General features: G+C 35.8%; 1 protein-coding gene across 5 annotated transcripts in view; it reads left to right on the plus strand.

The window, feature by feature from the left end:
• The window catches only part of WDFY2 (WD repeat and FYVE domain containing 2), a 199,685-nt gene that overhangs the window by 120,159 nt on the left and 60,023 nt on the right, over positions 1-19,503 (plus strand). For all 5 annotated transcript variants that reach the window (XR_005202480.1, XM_037743438.1, XM_017542455.2 and 2 more), the window contains one exon: positions 11,113-11,167. Coding sequence is in view for 4 of the 5 variants with exons in the window: in XM_037743438.1 (XP_037599366.1) it covers positions 11,113-11,167 (55 nt within the window). In the remaining variant the exon portion in view is untranslated. The remainder of the gene's footprint in view (positions 1-11,112; positions 11,168-19,503) is intronic.

A 19,503-nucleotide genomic window follows, 5' to 3' on the forward strand; every position in this document is an offset into this window, starting at 1 on the left:
TAGGTTCACAGCAAATTGAGAAGAAGGTACAGAGACTTCCCACATATCCCCTTCTATACACATACATAGCCTTCCTCATCATCAACATTCCCTATCAGAGTGATATGTTTATTACAAACTGTTGAACCTGCATCATGAATGCCACATTACCACACATAGTTCATAGGTGACAATTAGAGTTCATTCTTGGTGACATACATCCTATGGGTTTGGACAAATGTGTAATGACATGTGTCTACCATTGCAGTATCATACAGAGTAGTCTTAACTGCCCTAAAAATCCTCTGTGCTTTGTGATGGCTATGTGCAAACCCCAGTTATGAGAGAACAGAAGCTGACTGATCAGAAGAGACTAGCTGGTTGACAAAGGATAATATGAGCAGATTACTGCACCTACAGAAAAAAGCAGAGCTACCAGGAGAGAGGCCCTGAGCCTGCGAGACACAGAGAGTAACTAGTACAGCTTCATTGGCCAGTGCTTTTCCAATTATACCTTCTGTCTCTTTACAGTAGATCCTCTCTTTTCAAGTGGGCTAAGGTCCTTGCAACCAAAAGAGCCAAGTAAAACCTAGAATAACACAAGTATGGGGATTATAAGGACCAGCACAGTTTTTATGATTAACACTTGATTTTGGTTCTGAACTTCTTGGTAGTCAAGGCAAGAAGGAGACTGTTAATCTTGAAACTATGTAATTTTTTTAAAAGGCAGTTTTAAAGGTAGTAATACTTTTCTAATACTGAAGTTAAATCAATCACTATCTTATGCATAGAGGTTTTTTTTAACTATGAAAAATAGAATTACCATATGATTCAGCAGTCCCACTTTCAGTATATACCCAAAAGAATTGAAAGCAAGATTTTGAAGAGACGTTTGCACACTCGTGTTTCTTGTAGCATTATTCACAATAGCCAAGTGTCTATCAGCAGATGAATGAATAAAGAAAAATGTGGTGTATACATACGATGGGATATGATGCAGCCTTTAAAAAATAGGAAATCCTGTCACATACTATAATGTGATAAACCTCAAGGACTTTATACTAAGTGAAATAAGGAAGTCACAAAAGGACAAATGCTTTCTGATTTTACTCATAGGAAGTACCAAAAGTAGTAAAAATCGTAGAAACAATAAGAGTAGAAAGGTGGTTGCCACAGACTTGGGGTAGAGGAGAAGAATTAGTATTTAATAGATAAAGAGTTTGTTCTGCAAAATGAAAAAGTGGTGGAGTTTGATTGTACAACAACGTGAATATACTTAACCCTGCTAAAGTATACACCTAAAAATGATTAAGATAGAAATTTAATGTATGTTCTTTACCACAGTAAAAAAAAATCAGTCACCTTCCTTTCAATTAATAATTGAGACCCTAAATATATTTGACAATATCCTGGGCATTTCTAAAGCAGATATAGAAATAAATTTTATATGGAAATATAAATGAGAAGTTTACTAATATCAGGCTTCCCAACTAGGCTTCACCTTTAAACCAACTTCTCTTTTATGTAGGCAGATGCAGAAAGAAAACAGCTTTATCCTCAACCAGAAATGTTGTACCTCTGTATTCATGAAAATTTTTATGTATGTATCTCTTCTCTTCAGTAACGGCTTTAGATAGGCACACAAATAATATTACTTCAAAGCCATATACTTTCATATGACACTTCTGCTGGGTAGTTAAACTGATGACATTATTCTTTTCTTCATTTTTTAATTGCATTTGGGCCAAGTTAAGAATTCCTGTTTATTTATTAAATGACCTCCTGGATGGTTTGAGGTGTATTTTTCTAGGAGGAGAGAAAAATCTATATGGGAAATGTAACTACCATTTAGTTTTCTTCCAAAAATTGGATCTCTTAAGCATTATATCAGTTTATATCTCTGATAAGCAATAAACATGACAAAGAATCAGTAGCAAATCTAAGTTTAGATTATTTTCTAAATATTTTAAGAAATAAGAGATAATTGGCAAAGTTTCAAGTAGAGAAACTAGCAATTGATTTTTTTAAATGTATAAGGTGCAATGGTTCTATTATTGTAATTCCTGAGGATCTATTTCATTGAAACTTACTTAATAGATGAGCAGGTGGGCAGTGCTTAGAAACTATATATTCCATTATCACTGAAAATAGAGCATGAAAAGTCAGGGTGACGATGGGAACAGCAAAAGAACCAAGCTTATTGCTTTCTAATTAAATTTTTTATTGTTCAAAAGTTCTTTTAATTTTTTTTTTTTTTTTTTTATAGAAACAGAGGTCTCACTGTGTTGCCTAAGCTTATGTTGAACTCAAGTGATCAAGCCTTGGCCTTCTAAGTGCTGGGATTACAGGCATGAGCCACTGTGCCCATCCTGTTTAAAAGTTTTTATATTTTGCAGTGGCTGGACATTATGTTTAAAAAGAAAGAAAAAGAGACACAGCCGTGGTGGCAGGGTGGGGAAGGGGAACAAAAATTGACCAGTAAAAGTACTTGGCCCAGGGTAGGAGGAGCTGCTGCCTTAACAGGTACATGAAATTGAAAATATCTTTGTGTGGGGTGCAGATACTTCAAATTTCTTTGTACATGTGTTAGTCTGTTCCTTCTGCTGTAATAAAACAACTGAAGATGAGTAATTTGTAAACAACATAAATTTATTTCTCACTGTTCTGGAGACTGGAAATTCCAAGATCAAGGCACTGACAACTTTGTTGTCTGGTAAGGGCCTGGGCTCTGCTTCCAAGATAGCACCTTGAAGCCTGCTTCCTCTGTAGGGGAGTGAACACTGTGTCCTCACATGGCAGAATTGATGGAAGGGGCAAATGGGGCAAATGCTCCCTTGAACTTCTTTTACAAAGTCCCTAATCCTATTTAATAACCTCTTAAAAGTTGCACCTCTCAATACTATCATATTGGCAGTTAAGTTTCACCACAGGAATTTTGGGAGGGACACAAACATTTAAATGATAGCACTGCACCTAGGCCTCACTGTGCCCTGCCATACCCACTTCCATGGATGGAACCAGAAGCCACAGCACTTGTGGACCCATAGTCTTCCTTTTCATTTCTTCCTGCTTTTCACAGACAGATTCAAGACATCACTGAGAACTTGTGATGTGCAGGAAGAACCTAAGGATGACCAGAAAACAAAATCGTACCTTTCATTTAAATAAAAAAAGAAAGTCCTGCCTCTTGGCCTCTTACTTAGACTGACAGAAAGCTGAGAAACAATTTGACTCAGATAAGGCGACCTCTGTTACCAAACAAGAGACATGGTATCTGTTTGGCAGACGCATTTTTATAAGCCAGTAGAAAATAAGGACTGTGCTTGAGAAAAGTGCTACAAGAGGGTTGTAAATGACGTGTATACACAGGCATGGGCCTTGTACATTCTTTAATGACAGGGCATGCTAGAACCTTTTTTTAAAAAAAGACAATGCTGCCCAAATACAGTAATATTACCATCTGATTTACTCATTCTGCAAGGCTTGGCTTTCATAGGAATTTAAAGAGACAAAGAGGAGTAGAAAAGGCATTGACAAATGTACAAACAAGCTTATATTATTAGTTTTCTCCATTTTTATTCTTTTTTCCACCCCTAGCCCAAAGCATTTGCTACTAATAACGTTGCAGCTTAGTCTTCTTAAAAAGTCTTTTTCTCTTTTCTTCTCTTTCCTTAATTTGTTGTGATACATCAAAGAAACCTTCCTTTCCTTCTAAATTTTAGGAGTTAGGAGTGTGTTAAGCATCCCACGTAGGCAAGTACCCTGTCCAAGATTGTTCAACTCACTCTGACTATCACATATCAAGATTTTAAATGGATTGGTAGTGAGCCTTCCAGGAGCTGTGATATCAGTGTTTTTCAGCTTTGGTCCAAAGTTAGCACCTATAAATATACCTTTTTTAAAATTTTAAGTTCAGAGTTTAGCAAGCAATAGAAAAACAATCCCATTCACAGAAGTTACTATCACATAAATATAGAAATAATTTCAAAAAATGTGTAAATCAGTTGAAGAAAATTATAAAAATTTATTAATATATATAAAAGAAGACTTTTAAATGTCAAATCTTCCTGTATATAAAGGTTTAATTCAATTCCAATCAAAATTGTTAATGTGATTTTTCTTTTTTGTTATTAAAAAGGTTATTATGTTCATCTAGCTACATTTTTTTCTTTAAGAAGAAAATAGGAGACACATAGCCTTTATGTTAACACACAAGTTATATCTCCTATTTTTGTTCTGGCAAAGGAATAAAGCAGCATTAAAGAACCCCCAAACAGACTGAGTTCAATGAAAGAAAATAAAATATGGTAAAGATGACCACAAGTCAGCCATGGATAGGAAAAGTTATTAAATAAATAGTGCTGGAGCTGTTGGTTTGCTTTTAAGAAAAAGTTTGATTTTAATTCTCACCTCTTGTCTTATACCAAAATTAATTCCAGGAACATGAAGCAACATTACATCTACAAAGTAAAGCCTTAAAAAAGAAAAAGAAAAACTAGAAGTCAGTTGACTAGACGTTTATAGACAATCTACCAAGAAGAATGTTGTAAGCTTAAAAGAATGAAAATCATAAAATTATTTTATTATATTTAACTACATAATGTTCAGAACTTCTCAGCATTAAGAGAATCTACTTAAATACGGTTTTTTAAAAGCAACAAATAGTTCCTTGGAATATAATAGAGAAATGGAAATATCCTCAGTTCATGACAAGCATATGCAAATAGTTAAGAAAATCACTAAAATCCTGTAGATAGAAAAGTCAAGAAAGAAGAAATACTAAAGACCAATAAAAATTTTAAGGTGTTAAAAAATTTTTAATTCTATTTTTATCTAAGTTGTAATTTTAGAATATACATGTCAGCTAGAATTAAATAAAATAGGCACTCTAGAACATTAATGGAAAGGACATAAATTGGCACAAACTATTTAGAAAAAATATTTGTAATATTTATCCAGAGCTTTAGAAATATTTGTACCTTTATGTCAATAATTTCATTTCTAGAAACCCATCCAAAGAAAATAATCTTAAAAATAAACAAAGATTATTCATAGGGATATTCCTATTTTTGTAATAATAAAACATTGGTTTCTTAGAAATGTAACGGACCAGATGCAGTGACTCACACCTGTAATCCCAGCACTTTGGGGAGGCTAAAGCAATCAGATTGCTGGAGCTCCTAAGGTCGAGACCAGCCCGGGTAACGTGGTAAAATGCCGTCTCTACAAAAAATTAGCCAAGTGTGGTGTTTCATTCCTGTAGTCCTAGCTACTCAGGAGGCTAAGGTGGGATGATCCCTGGAGCTTGGGAAGTTGAGGTTGCAGTGAGTTATGTTCATGCCACTGTACTCCAGCCTTGGTGACAAAGCAAGATCCTGTCTCAAAAAAGGAATGTTATGTAGTCATTAAAATTCCTGTTTTCAAAGAATATGTACTGACATGAAAAATGCCCATGTAATGGTGTTAAGTTAAAAAGGAGAGCTACAAAACATCATAAAGATTATTACTATTCCAATTATGTTTGTATGTATACACAGGGAAAAGCTTAAAAAACTGAATTCTAATTCTTCAATTATAATTGTTCAATAGCTTTCAAAAGATTTTTTTTCTTTTTTGAGATTACTGAGCAATAAGGCAAGGGTCTGAAAAATACTTTTTTTAAAAGAAAAGTTTCTTAATTCATTTTACAAAAGGTAGCTTTTTTTTTTTTTTTTTTTAACATAGCTCTCATAGAGTACTTACTACGTGACAGGCCTTGCTTTAAATGCTTTGTAAACATTAACTCACTCCTCATACATGAGGCTATTACACAGAAGGAAAGTGAAGCAAAGAGCTCTTGAGCAACTTGTCAAGATCATTTAACAAATAATGTGTTTTAGCTCGGATTTAAACTGGACAGTTTGGTTCCAGTGCCCAGGCTCTTACCCACTTTGCTTTGGTGTCTTTAAACCAGAACCCAATGAAGAAGATAGCACCAAAATGGAAAACATAGACTAATAATGTTCTTAAATTTATATGTAAAAGTTCTTATCAAATATTAGTATATCAAATCCATTAATGTAGTAAAGGAAGAATACATCAGGGCAAGTTTGGATTCTTTCAGGAAGTTAAGAATGGGTGACTATTAGAAAACTGTTTAACAATAATCAATTAGTTTTATAAATTGAAGGTAACAAATTTCACTTAATAGATGTCAAAAACACATTCCATTCAGTTTAGTTAAATTCAACAGCTACTCTTAATAAAAATTCCAGATAAAACTAAAATAGCAGCGATTACCTAAACTCGGGGTTATTTGCTAAGTCAACAACAAATGCCGTGTTAAATGCTACAATAGCATACTAAAACTTAATATATGTGTATCTCAAAACCAAGAGCTATTTTCATTATGTGTGAGAAGTAACTCATTAGAAATTTAAATAGAGTTGGGGGAAATGCCATTCAAACTAGTAAAGAAAAATTATATTTAAGTACTTGAGTATATTACAACTAAAATATTATTCCTTCCCAAATTAAAACTTAAAAGATACAATGCGGTTTTAACTCATAATGCCATGGTTGTTTGTTAATTTAAAAAAATTTCAATACTACAAAAGGTTTAATAGATAAAATTCAAAGGCAGAATATTAGGAGAGAAAATACTATCAATTCACATATTAAGTAAAGGATAACTATCCCTAATAATCAAAGAATTGCTACAATTTAGTAAGACAATTAGAAATGCAGTAGACAAAAAGCACCAAAGGATATGCCTGGACCACGCCATATATGCTGCCTCAGATTTTCATGATTGTACTTGTTTCCTGGGCTCTCTTGGCACATTGTTCTACCCTGAAATCAAAGCCCAAAAGACCTGGTTCCCCTGCTACTTCTGGATTATGTGAAGCACAGCACTGCAAAGCTACAGATCTGACTTTTCCAGTGGCTACAACAGGACTAGGTGGTACAACTGTCTGCAAGGACAGAGAAATTAGATTCATGTGGAGCTGTGATCAAAATGCAAAGGGAGATGGAGACAGCTGGCAGATAAATTCCCTCTCCACCCTTTCCTCCTGTGGATTTTTCCAAAACCTGGTGTTTCACTTCTGTGTGTCCAGAGACTTCCTGAATGCTGGAGGAGCAGCTGGGCTTCTTCGTGAAACTTAGGCAAGCTTGGTAATGCACCACCAACTTTGTCTGCTTTGCTTTGCCTTACCCTCACTTCTGCTGCCAATATTCTACCTTCAAATAAAGCATTAGACCTAAGCTTTGCCTCACGCTGTTTTTTAGAGAACCAGGCTACACCCTTGAACAGAAAATTCCTAAAACAAGAAATGAATGAAAATAGCAAATAAACCCACAGTTCTCCAGCTCATAAATAGTGTAATGAACATAAACCACAATGAGATACCCTCTTTTTTTGCACGTCAGTTTGGCAAAAATGGAAAAGATGAATAGCATCCAATGCTGAAAAGATATGGGAAAATATGCTGTCAAGCGAAGGTGGGGGTAGGTGAGAGAGTGCATGGCTGCATGCTTCCTGGAAAGTAATCTGGCAGTTTTTATTAAAACATTAAATGTACATAATACCTGAGCCAGCATCTCTTCTACACAGACATTAGTTCATATGGATATACTTGCAAAGACCTTTCTCAAAGTATTGCTGTAATTGAAAATTGTAGCAGACAAATGGAATGTCTACTTCAAATGTGAAATACTTGAATAAAGTTTGGCATATCTATTTTATGGAATATTATACAGCCATCAGAATAAGTTAGAATTATGTGTTTCTGGAAAATAGCTCTGCTGTATTTTAGGTTAAAGCACCAAGTTACAGAATAATATCTATAATGTTGATCCTGTTTTTGTACAACAAAACAAAAAAATATGTATATACATTTGTAAAGGGTTTTAAAAAAAGACATGGAGGAATACACCAGACTGTTAACATTGGTTGCCTCAAAAGAGTGAGATTGAAGGTAAAGACAATTGTTAGCTTTTTGCTTGTATATCCTATATCGTTTGATGTATTATAGTGATCATTAAAAACATCTAAGTGATAGGTGGGTGGACAGCTGAATGGAAAGAGGAAAGGATACAAATAATTAAAGAAGGAATACAAACTATTTTATCCAAAATAATTTCAAATGTGTATATCTTTGATCTAATTTCTTTTGAACTTTGATTGGTCAGTTCTAAGAAAAGTATTGCAGCCAAAGCTTTACATTATAATTGTTCAATAGATAAAATCTTTTAAAAACTCAATTTGGCTGTATCTATCAAAATGTCATTGGTCATACTCTTTGTTCCAAAAATTCTACTTGTAGGACTTTTATAGAAATGCTGCTGGAGACATATAAAGATATAGTACACTTAATATATTTTTATTTATTTTCTTATTATTTGTTTATTTATTTAATTTTGAGATGGAAGCTTGCTCTTTTGCCTAGGCTGGAGTGCAGTGCTATGATCTTGATTCACTGTGACCTCTGCCTCCCAGATTCAAGCAATCCTCCTGCCTCAGCCTCTCAAGTAGCTGGGACTACAAAGGGCACCCACCACCACACCCGGCTAGTTTTTTTTTTTTTTTTTTTTTTTTTTTTAGTAGAGACAGGGTTTCACCATATTGGCCAGGCCTTGAACTCCTGACCTTGTGATCCACCTGCCTTGGCCTCCCAGAGTGCTGGAATTACAGGCGTGAGCCACCATGCCTGACGAATGTAATATTTTTAATAAGGAAAACTGGAAACAAGATACACATTTATCAATAAAAGAATATTAAAAGAATATTATAGGCTGGGTGCAGTGGCTCACACCTGTAATCCCAGCATTTTAGGAGGCCAAGGCAGGTGGATCACAAGGTTGGGTGTTCAATACTAGCCTGGCCAAGATGGCGAAACTCCCTCTCTACTAAAAATACAAAAAAAAAAAAAAAAATTAGCCGGGCATGGTGGCAGGTGCCTATAATCTCAGCTACTTGGGAGGCTGAGGCAGAGAATTGCTTGAACCTGGGAGTAGGAGATTTCAGTGAGCTGAAGATCACACCACTGCACTCCGGCCTGGGTGACAGAGTGAGACTCTGTCTCAAAAAAAGAAAAAAAAGAATATTGTAGTACATCCTATGCAGTCATCAGAAAGAATGAACTTGATGAGTATGTACTCATGAAATTATATGCATGAACCATAAAAAGAAAACATCATTGCCAAGTAGTTTTTATGTTTTGTTTTATTATACATTATTGCAATTGTGCTTTCCGTAATACTTATCTTTGAGAAATGGTATCACAAGGGATTTTTAGTGTTTATTTTTCTTACATTTCTTAGAGTAGTATGTTGTGTTTCTATGATCAAAAAAGTAATAACAAAAGCTGACAAAATCTAAATTTTCTCCATAGTTACATTTTTATTATCACAGGAAAAATAAATGACCAAAAAATTAGGTTTTACCAATGCAGGGAACTGGTAATTTTATTTTTAGTGCATATATTAAATCCTAAATGCAAACCTCTATTAAGTTGTGTTATTTTATACTTTACATTGTTTCAAAAGGAATTGAGGTATCTTTTGACCAGGCCAGAGGACCATTTCAATATATTCAAAATAACATGAACTTATATGAACTCAGAAAACGCTTGACCAAATAACAATTGTCTTTACTAAATTTATTTGTGTGTGTACGTGTTAGGACATTTGGGACCCTGTAAGGTGGGGGTCAGGGTCAAGGTCCTGTTGCCTGGGTTGAAAGGTTGCTAGTGAATTGTTGCTTGGGCTCATGCCACGTTTCCTTACCCACATTATAAGTGCTTTGCTTGCCAGCTACTTTACTTCTTTAAAAATGAGTCTGCTCTGTCAAATTGTAGGTCTGACTCTTCCAAAACAAGAAGTGGATCTAGCACCACTCCTTGAATAAATAATGATATGAATTGTTAAAGTGACAAGTTGAATAATGTTATTACTGAGAAAATCATGGTGAAAATTCATTTGTAGATAAGCTTTTTAAAGGGGGCTGGGATAGAAAAGTGAATAAGCAAAGGAACTTTATTGAGTTGTATATTCTCTCACGTCATCTCCTACTTTGCCTGTGTGACATTTATCACAAAAACAATAAAATAATTATTTCCTTCTAAAAAATTACACAAACTACCAAACTCAGGAAGACCCAGATAGCGAGTAAGGCATTTACGTATCAGTCTTCCCGTCCCCACTTTTTTTAAGTTATCAAAGAAAAATCCTGGATGCTTCCAAATGTTTTGAGAAGATTCATTGCGCTGTTTTTAAACTCAGATGAAGGCATCAATTTATTATACTTTGCAGCTTTCCTTATGTTTCATAATGAACTGTTTAAGAATACCTGGATATTTTGTATTTGAATGAAGCCTAAAGATTCAAAACCTGGCTGGATCTCATAAACACTCAATTGATTTCTACATACACGTCACTGTTTATGCAGATGCTTGGGTAAAACAACACATACCTTTTATATGTCCCCACAAAGGGGATATATAATATGCAATATAGAAACTGATTTTTTCAGTAAATTTGACATTCAGACTAAACTCATTAGATTGAGAGGTGCCTTCCTCTCAATCTAATGTGATCGTTATTTATTATATCTGTGTGAGCATTATTTATTATTGACCTACTGTGCCAAGGTACTGTGCCTGGTGCCCTGGGGATACAGGGATTAGTAAGATGCAACCTTGAGACGCTTGTAGTAATTAAGGGAACATAAATTACTAATCTTAGAAAAAGAATCTTTAAAATATCTAATTTATTTCTTTAGTAGAGAATTGCTATCAATTTCCTTACTGGTTAGAGCCTTGCAAATTTTTAGCTGTGGCACCCTTGAAAGAAAAATATTTTGAATTAGGTTGATCTTCAAAATTGACCAGTATCAAGATGCTGAACTTGATCTGGTTTTCTTCTCATACATCACAAAAAAGTCAATATTTATAAGGTAAAATTATGATGACTGCATTGGATCATAATTATGATTGTTACTTTTAAGGGGTACAAAAATTCTGAGTTGATGGACACAATACAAATATTAGATGTAATTGTCAGATAATTTGCTTTATACAGTCTGGTTTTACCAAATACAGTAATTCACTTAAAGAATTTATTTTCATCTAATATTTTTATTTTCTTTTACAGGAGTTTATATTGTCAGAAGATTATAACAAGATGACTCCTGTGAAAAACTATCAAGGTAGGGAGTGAGAGGAGTACTTTCATTACCCAGATTCTAAAATATTTCTTGATGGTTTTCACTGCCACAAGAGAATACATACTTTATAATCATCAAGGGGACAAAACAGAGCAACCTTTTGAGTGAATGTTATCCGTGTTTTTGAATTAAAGAATTGAGGCCCAATAAGGGTGGGTGACTTGCCTGGGGTTCTAGTCAAGTGCAGGGCCAGATCAGGTCACTGGGACTCCCAAACCCACAGCCTTTGTCTTCCTGCTATACCACGCTGCCTTGTAACAGTACAGCAGGTTTAGAAAGTGGAGCCAGTAAAACGCTGCCATACAGAGGACTCATCTTGTATTTGGTTAAATGTTTAAAAATGCTCAGAGTGTATTGTCCAAGGGGAAGAATTGTGGTTTTATCATGTCTTCAACATTGGCAGGCCATCTGCTAACAATTTTTGGAAGGGATTTTTTTGCAGACTAACAATGTTGTGGAACCAGAAAGTTAGAGGTAGACCTTTTAACACTTAGAGGTCATTTCATCCAATTAATTCTCTTGACTCACCTTTGTAAGTGGACAGTCATCCAGCCTCTCCTTTAGTACCTCCAGAGACATAGGAACTGTTATGATTTTGGAAAATTCTAAGCATTAAGTTCTTTATTTTAGGGTTTGGAGCTAAAATTTTATTTCCCTTTATTTTTTAATGTTTTTCACATATCATTCATCAAATATTTATTGGGTACCTATTGTGTTCCAGTAACAGAATTGTAATAGTGAACCACACATGTATCTATGTGTAAGCAGTTTGTAATTGTGGAGAGGATACAGGTAGTAAGCAGGCCATTAAAACATTGTGTGAGGCCAAGCGTGGTGGCTCATGCCTGTAATCCCACCACTTTGGGAGGCCATGGTGGGCAGTTCAAGAGATTGAGACTGTCCTGGCCAACATGGTGAAACTTCATCTCTACTAAACATACAAAAAAATTGAATGGGTTTGGTGGTGCACACATGTAGTCCCAGCTACTCAGGAGGCTGAGGCAGGAGAATCGCTTGAACCTGGGAGGCAGAGATTGCAGTGAGCCACGATTGTGCCACTCTGCTCCAGCCTGGTGACAGAGTGAGACTCTGTCTAAAAAAAAAAAAAAAAAAAAAAAATGGTGTGATAAGTGGTAAATGTTTCTCTATTGGTGTTTGCTTAGCCTGTTGGACCTATAGAAACTGAGTACAATCTGTCTTACACATGACAGCCTTTCAATTATTTTAACACAGCCGTGAAAGTTTCTACCCCTGCCCTTCTGTCTCCTCTTTCAATCTTCAGTGTTCTGCTTTCACTTTTCTTTTCTAGCCCATATATTTTACATCTCTAACTTTTATTTTACATTATCTGAGCCTTTACTCTTTAAAACAGTTTTTATATCTGTTCTGTAAATATGTACAATTATTATTTATCAAATTTTAAACTATATTACATAACAAAAAAATTTGTTTTAATTGGCTTGGTCACATATTTGGCATATTATATGTTACTTTTAGGACCATTTAAAAATATGATACCTTGTTGTAGGTAACCTTTAAGATGGTTACTAATGATCATTGCCTCCTGAAATTTACCCTTTACCTCCAGTGTGGGCGAGACCTAGATCATGGCATGTGATAGATATCAGTTCTGAGATTAGGTTAAAACATACCAGGACTTCCACTTTGCTTGCCCTCTCCTGCACTTGTGTGTTCTTGCTCTGATGAAGGCCAGCTGCCATGTTGTGGGCTGCCCTGTGGAGAAGCCCGTGTGCTGAGGAACTGAGGGAGGCCTTGTTGAAAGCCAGTAAGGAACTGACACCCCAGTTTAACAGCCTACAAGGAGCTGAATCCAGCCAATACTATGTGAGAGAGCTTGGAAGCCGATTCTCCCCCAACAAGCTTTCAGATGAGACCACAGCTCCATTCCACACCTTGATTCCATCCTGTGAGAGACTTTATGGCAGAGGCATCCATCTAAACTGTACCAATATTTCAGACTCTGAGATAATTAGCATTTTCTGTTTTGAAGCACTAAGTTTTGGGATAATCTGTTACACAGCAAAAGATAACTAATACATAAATGTAATCTGAGAAGTACAAAATTATATTTCACTTCTCTCTTCTCAACACTCTTCTTGTAATATAAAGGGTGAATTTTTGGCAGCAGTTTTACACCATGGGCTCATGTGGAGCAGTCATTTCAAGCTTCTCCACAGTTCTAACTTGAATTGTTTGGTTATTTTAGTTTTTTTAATTTTTAATTTTTATGGGTACATAGTAGGTATATATATGCATAATAATCACATCACAGTAGATCTGTCACCTCAAGCATTTATCCTTCATGTTATAAACAATCCAATTAACTCTTTTAGTTATTTTTAAATGTATTGGGTTGTTTTTAAGCTGTATCATCACTACTTTTGAAGCTGTTTTTTGTTTTTGTTTTTAGCTTAAATGCTGGACTTGACATTCTGATGTTGACTGTCTCACTTTATTTAGCCCATCACCCTCAGCTTTATCAAGATATTTAGAAATGCCAGTTGCCATTAAACATATTAATTTCTACTAAATTTTGTGTTTTTCTTAAATGTATAAGCACAACATGCCATTTCCTATATCTTTGTTAAAATAATGATTGGCCTCACATGTATACATATTATGAGCACATCACTAGAAACCCCTCTTCATATGCCATTATTCTTTGAGTTTCTTAATATTTTATATGTTATTTTGTCTACAAGAGGATTATAAAAAATTGATAACTAGAGTACTATAGAAACCTGTTCTCCACAAATACCTGGAGATAATGACAAAATGGCGCTTCTTGTTGTTTTCGTCATTCTTTTCAATACAATACTAGGATCATGAGAGATACAAATAGAAAATTCCTATGAGCCAGAAGCAAAGAGAAAAGTAAAACTCAGAGTGGTATACGTATGATCTGTCATTGCAGCTGTCTTGGGGAGATGGAGAACCAGTAAGAGATAGATACTTGTGTATCAACATGCACTTGGCGACAAGAAATAAGGCCTATGGCCTGATTGAGATGAAAAATTGGAACTTAGATTTCCATAAAAGGCTGAATCTCATAAAGAACTGTACCCTCACAAAAAGGAGAGGAACAAGACTTTCCACTGATTGTCCCTGAAGACTACAGGAAAATTTATTCCTAACCCCAATTCTGGATAAAGGATGAAATTTTCCCATGATAAATCAAAACCCAAACTCAAAACTTTTGAGTTGGGAATGTAAATTTTAACCAATTATAACATGCTGGAACTCCATGTTAAGAAATTAACATAAAATTGGTCTTTGGCCAATAAGACCCCATGGTTACCTGCTAGAAATAAATGTAAAAGCTCTTTTCAATGAGACAAATTGCACAAAGGCCCTACAGCAAAAACAAGCACTGCCTAAGGTGACTTCTTAATTTTTTTAATTGTAAAACTAACAAGCAATCAATCCACCATGAGTAAATATTAGCAGATATCACAAATAGAATGGTTAGAATACCAAGAATCTTAGATAATGATCAATAAACTGAAAGAAGCCATAACATAATTTGTTAAATGATGAAGAAAAGAAGTTTCAGAAACAATAAGGGAATAAAAAGATTACTGAAAAAACAGGGAGTTTTTTTTTCCCATTTATTTTATTGCATTTTAGGTTTTGGAGTACATGTGAAGAACATCAAGATTGTTGCATAGGTACACACGGGGCAGTGTGATTTGCTGCCTTCCTCCCCATCACCTACATCTGGCATCTCTCCCCTTGCTCTCTCTCCCCAGCTTCCCACCCCCCACCGTCCCTCCCCTATTTCCCCCCAACTGACCCAAGTGTATAGTGCTCCCCTCCCAAAACAGGGAGATTTTTAAGGGAACCAAATAGAACTTTTAGATATGAAAAAAATAGTCATTGAACTTTAAAAATCAGCGGGTAGATTAGATTGCTTACACACAGACAAATGAGTGGGAGATGGATTTGGTGTCCATGGAACAACATTTTTAAACTTTTTTTTTTGAGACAGGGTCTCACTCAGTTGCCCAGGCTGGAGTGCAGTGGTGTGATCTCAACTGACTGTATCCTCTGCCTCCTGGGCTCAAGCAGTCCTCCCGCTTCACCTTCCGAGTAGCTGGGACTGTAGGTGTGTGCCACCACACCTGGCTAAATTTTATATTTTTTGCAGAGATGAGATTTTGCCATGTTGCCCAGGCTGGTCTTGAACTCCTGAGCTCAAGCAATCTGCCTGCTTTGGCCTCCCAAAGTGCTACAAATACAGGCAAGAGCCACTGTGCCCAGCTCATTTTTAAAGTTCTATAAGAAGGAAAAAACTTTCAAAATAGAGTTATATACCTAGAGAAAATACCTTTCAGAAACCTAAGTAAAATAAACATTTTTTTGGACAGACAAAAACAGAAAGAATTCATCATTCATAGAACCTACCTACACTAAAAGAAATGTTAAAGGAAGTCCTTCAGGAAAAAAGAAAATGATGCCGAAAGAAACTGTGTGTCTATTCAGAAGAAAGAACGATGTTAAAAATGGGAATAGAAAGGTTTTTTTCATCCATTATATGAATATCTTTAAAAGACAATTGACTTTTAAGTTAAAGTAGCAAGGGGTTAATAATATATGTAAATTAAAATGTGCGACAACAATAACACAAAGGCCAGGAGAAATAGAAGTGTACTATTGTAGGCTCTGGAACGATATACATGAAGAGGTGTTATAGCATTTAGAGGAAGACTGTGGTAAGTTAAAGATGTATATACTCTTGACCCTAAAACAACTATTTTGTTTTTTCTTGGAGATGGAGTCTTGCTATGTCACCCAGGCTAGAGTGAAGTGCCACGACCTTGGCTCACTGCAGCCTCTGCTCCCGAGGTCCAAACAGTTCTCCTGCCTCAGCCTCCTGAGTAGCTGGGATTACAGGTGCCCATCACAACACCCAGCTAATAATTGTATTTTCAGTAGAGACAGGGTTTCACCATGTTGGCCAGGCTGGTCTTGAACTCCTGACCTCAGGTGATCCACCCGCCTTGGCCTCCCAAAGCGCTGGGATTACAGGTGGGAGCCACCGTGCCCGGCCTAAAACAACTATTAAAATACAAATTGAGGACCAAGCACAGCTGCTTACACCTGTAATCCCAGCACTTTGGGAAGCTGAGGTGGAGGATCGTTTGCGACCAGCCTGGGCAACACAGCAAGTCCCCATCTCTTAAAAAAATTTTTTTAAATTAGCCTGTAAACTTAACTACTAGGGAGGCTGAGGTGGGAGGGTTGTTTCAGTTCAGGGGTTTGAAGTTAAGTGAGCTATGACTGCACCATTGTACTCTAGCCTGGGTAACAGAGCAAGACCCTGTCTCTAAATAATAAAATAAAAAATAAAATGAATAGCAAATCAAAAAGTGACCATTAAGAGGCAAACCAAAGCGATAAAGTAGAACCATATAGTAATTCCCAATTAATAAAAAAAGAAAGCAGACTAAGAGGGAAAAAAGGGATAAAGAACAGTAGAAAAATATAAAACAAAGAGCACAATAATAGATTTAAACCTAACAATGTCAGTAATCACATTCAAAATAAATGATCTAAACGCAATTAAAAGGTAGTTAACGTCAGATTGAGTGAAAGGTGAGACCCAAATATAAACTGTTTACAAGTGTGCTTTACGTATAAAGACACAAGTTGGTTAAAAGTAAAAAGGTGAAAGAAGATATACACTGAGAATACTAGTCAAAAGAAAACTGAAGTGGCTTTTTAAATATCAAAGTAGATTTCAGAGCAAAGAATATTACCAGGGTTAAAGAAGATATCATAAGGGCCAATCCACCAGAAGACCATAACAATCTTAAATGTTTATGCACCTAAAAACATGGTTTTGAAATATGTGACCCAAAACCTGATGAAACTTTAGGGGAGAAATAGATACAAGTTATAGTTAGAAATTTTAATACTTTCAGTAACTTATTTGAACATGTTAATTGATAGAATCGGTAGAAAGAAAAGTATTAGCAGACTTGAACAAAACAGTCAACAAACTTGTTCTGTAGAACATTCTATCCAACTAAAGTCTGTTTCATTTATACATTATTTTCAAGTACACAGAATATTTATCAAGACAGACAATATTCTAGGTCATAAAATAAGTTTCAATAAATTTGGAAGGATTTAAGTCATGCAAGGTATGTTCTCTGATCAAAAGGGAATTGGGGTAGGAATCAAGAGTGCAGTGGCTCACACCTATTAACCCAGTGCTTCTGGAGGTGGGAGGATCACTTAGGGCCAGGAGTTCAAGCCTGAGCAACATAGTAAGACACTGTCTCTATTAAAAGAAATTGAAAAAAAAAAAGCCGGGCGCTGTAGCTCACGCCTGTAATCCCAACACTTTGGGAGGACAAGGCAGAGGATCACGTGAGGTCGGGAGTTGAAGACCAGCCTGATCAACATGGAGAAACCCCGTCTCTATTAAAAATACAAAATTAGCCAGGCATGGTGGCACATTCCTGTAATCTCAGCTACTCGGGAGGCTGAGGCAGGAGAATTGCTTGAGTCCTGGAGGCAGAGGTTGCCGTGAGCTGAGATCCTAGCGTTGCACTCCAGCCTGGGCAACAAGAGCAAACCTCTATCTCACACACAACCTTAAAAAAAAAAAAAAAAAAAAAATTAGCTGAGCATGGTGATGCACACCTATAATCTTTGCTATTCAGGAGGCTGAGGCTAGAGGATCACTTGAGCCCAGGGCTTCAAGGTTGCAGTAAGCTATCACAGTGCTACCACACTCTAGCCTGGGCAACAGAGCAAGACCCTGTCTCTTAAAAAGAAGAAAGAAAGAAAAGAAAGATTGATCTCTGGAAAATCGCCAAATATTTAGAAGCTAAATAACACACTTCTAAATAATTCACAAGTCAAAGAAGAAGTCAAAATAGAAATTGGAAAGTATTTTAAACTGAATAAAAATGAAAGCACAATATAACAGAATTTATGGTATGATGCCATAGCAGTATTTAAGGAGAAACTTACAGAAGTAAACATCTATATCTGAAAAAAAGAAAGGACTCAAATCAGTGACTTTGACTTCAACCTTAGAAACCAGAGAAAGAAGAGCAAAGGAGACCTAAGCTAAGTAGAAGAAAGATCAGTAGAAGTTGATGAAATAGAAAACAGAAAATAGAGAAATATCAGTGAAACCCAAAAGCTTATTTTTTGAGAAACTCAGTAAAACTGAAACATCTTTAGCCAGACTTAACAGGGGAAAAAAAGAGAAGATGTAAATTATCAATATCAGGAGTGAGTGAAGGATATTACTACAGAGTCTATATTTAAAGGATAATAAGTAATATTATGAACAACTTTATCCTAATAAATTTGAAAACAAATTTAAAAAATCTTTGAAAGATACGAATTGTGATAGATCACTAAAAAAGGTATAGGTAATCCTAATAGTTCTGTATCCACTAATGAAATTGAATTTAATGTATAGTTAAAACCTTCCCACAAAGAAAGTTCCAGGCCCAGATGTCTTTATTGGTGAATTTTATGAAATAGTCAAGGAAGAGGCAATGCAAGCTTTATACAAACTCTTTCATAAGTTGCTGAAGTGAAAGACTTTCCAACCCATTCTATGAAATCAACATTACCTATTGTTAAAACTAGACCAAAATAATACAAGTAAAGAAAACTATAGGAGATCATCATTCCTTACGATAATGGTAACAAAAAATCTAAAAATTTCAGCAGATGAAATCTAGCAATATATAGAAAAGATAATACATCATGATCAAGTAAAGTTTATCCCAGTAATACAGTGTTGGATTAACATTCAAAATTTAATTAGTGGTATACGCCCAGAAGAAATGAAAGTAGAGGCTCAAGAAGATATATGTACACCCATGTTCGTAGCTGTGTTATTTACAATAGCCCAAAGGTGGAGGCAACCTAAATGTCCATCAACAGATGAATGGATAAACAAGTTTGGTGTATGCATGCAGTGGAACATTATTCAGCCTTAAAAAGGAAGGAAGTTCTGTCACATGCAAATGAACTCTGAGGACATATGGTAAGTGAAATAAGCCAGTCAAAGGACAGGGGCATATGTGGTGGCTCATTCCTGTAATCCTGGCACTTTAGGAGGCCGAGGCAGATGGATCACCTGAGCTCAGGAGTTTGAGACCAGCCTGGCCAACATGGTGAAACCCCTTCTATACTAAAAATACCAAAATTAGCCGGGCATGGTGGCGGGTGCCTGTAATCGCAGCTACTCAGAAGGCTGAACCAAGAGAATCACTTGAACCCAGGAGGCGGAGGTTGCAGTGAGCCGAGTTCACACCACTGCA

Source organism: Cebus imitator, unplaced genomic scaffold (assembly GCF_001604975.1).
Source record: "Cebus imitator isolate Cc_AM_T3 unplaced genomic scaffold, Cebus_imitator-1.0 Scaffold145, whole genome shotgun sequence".
NCBI classification, from domain to species: domain Eukaryota; kingdom Metazoa; phylum Chordata; class Mammalia; order Primates; family Cebidae; genus Cebus; species Cebus imitator.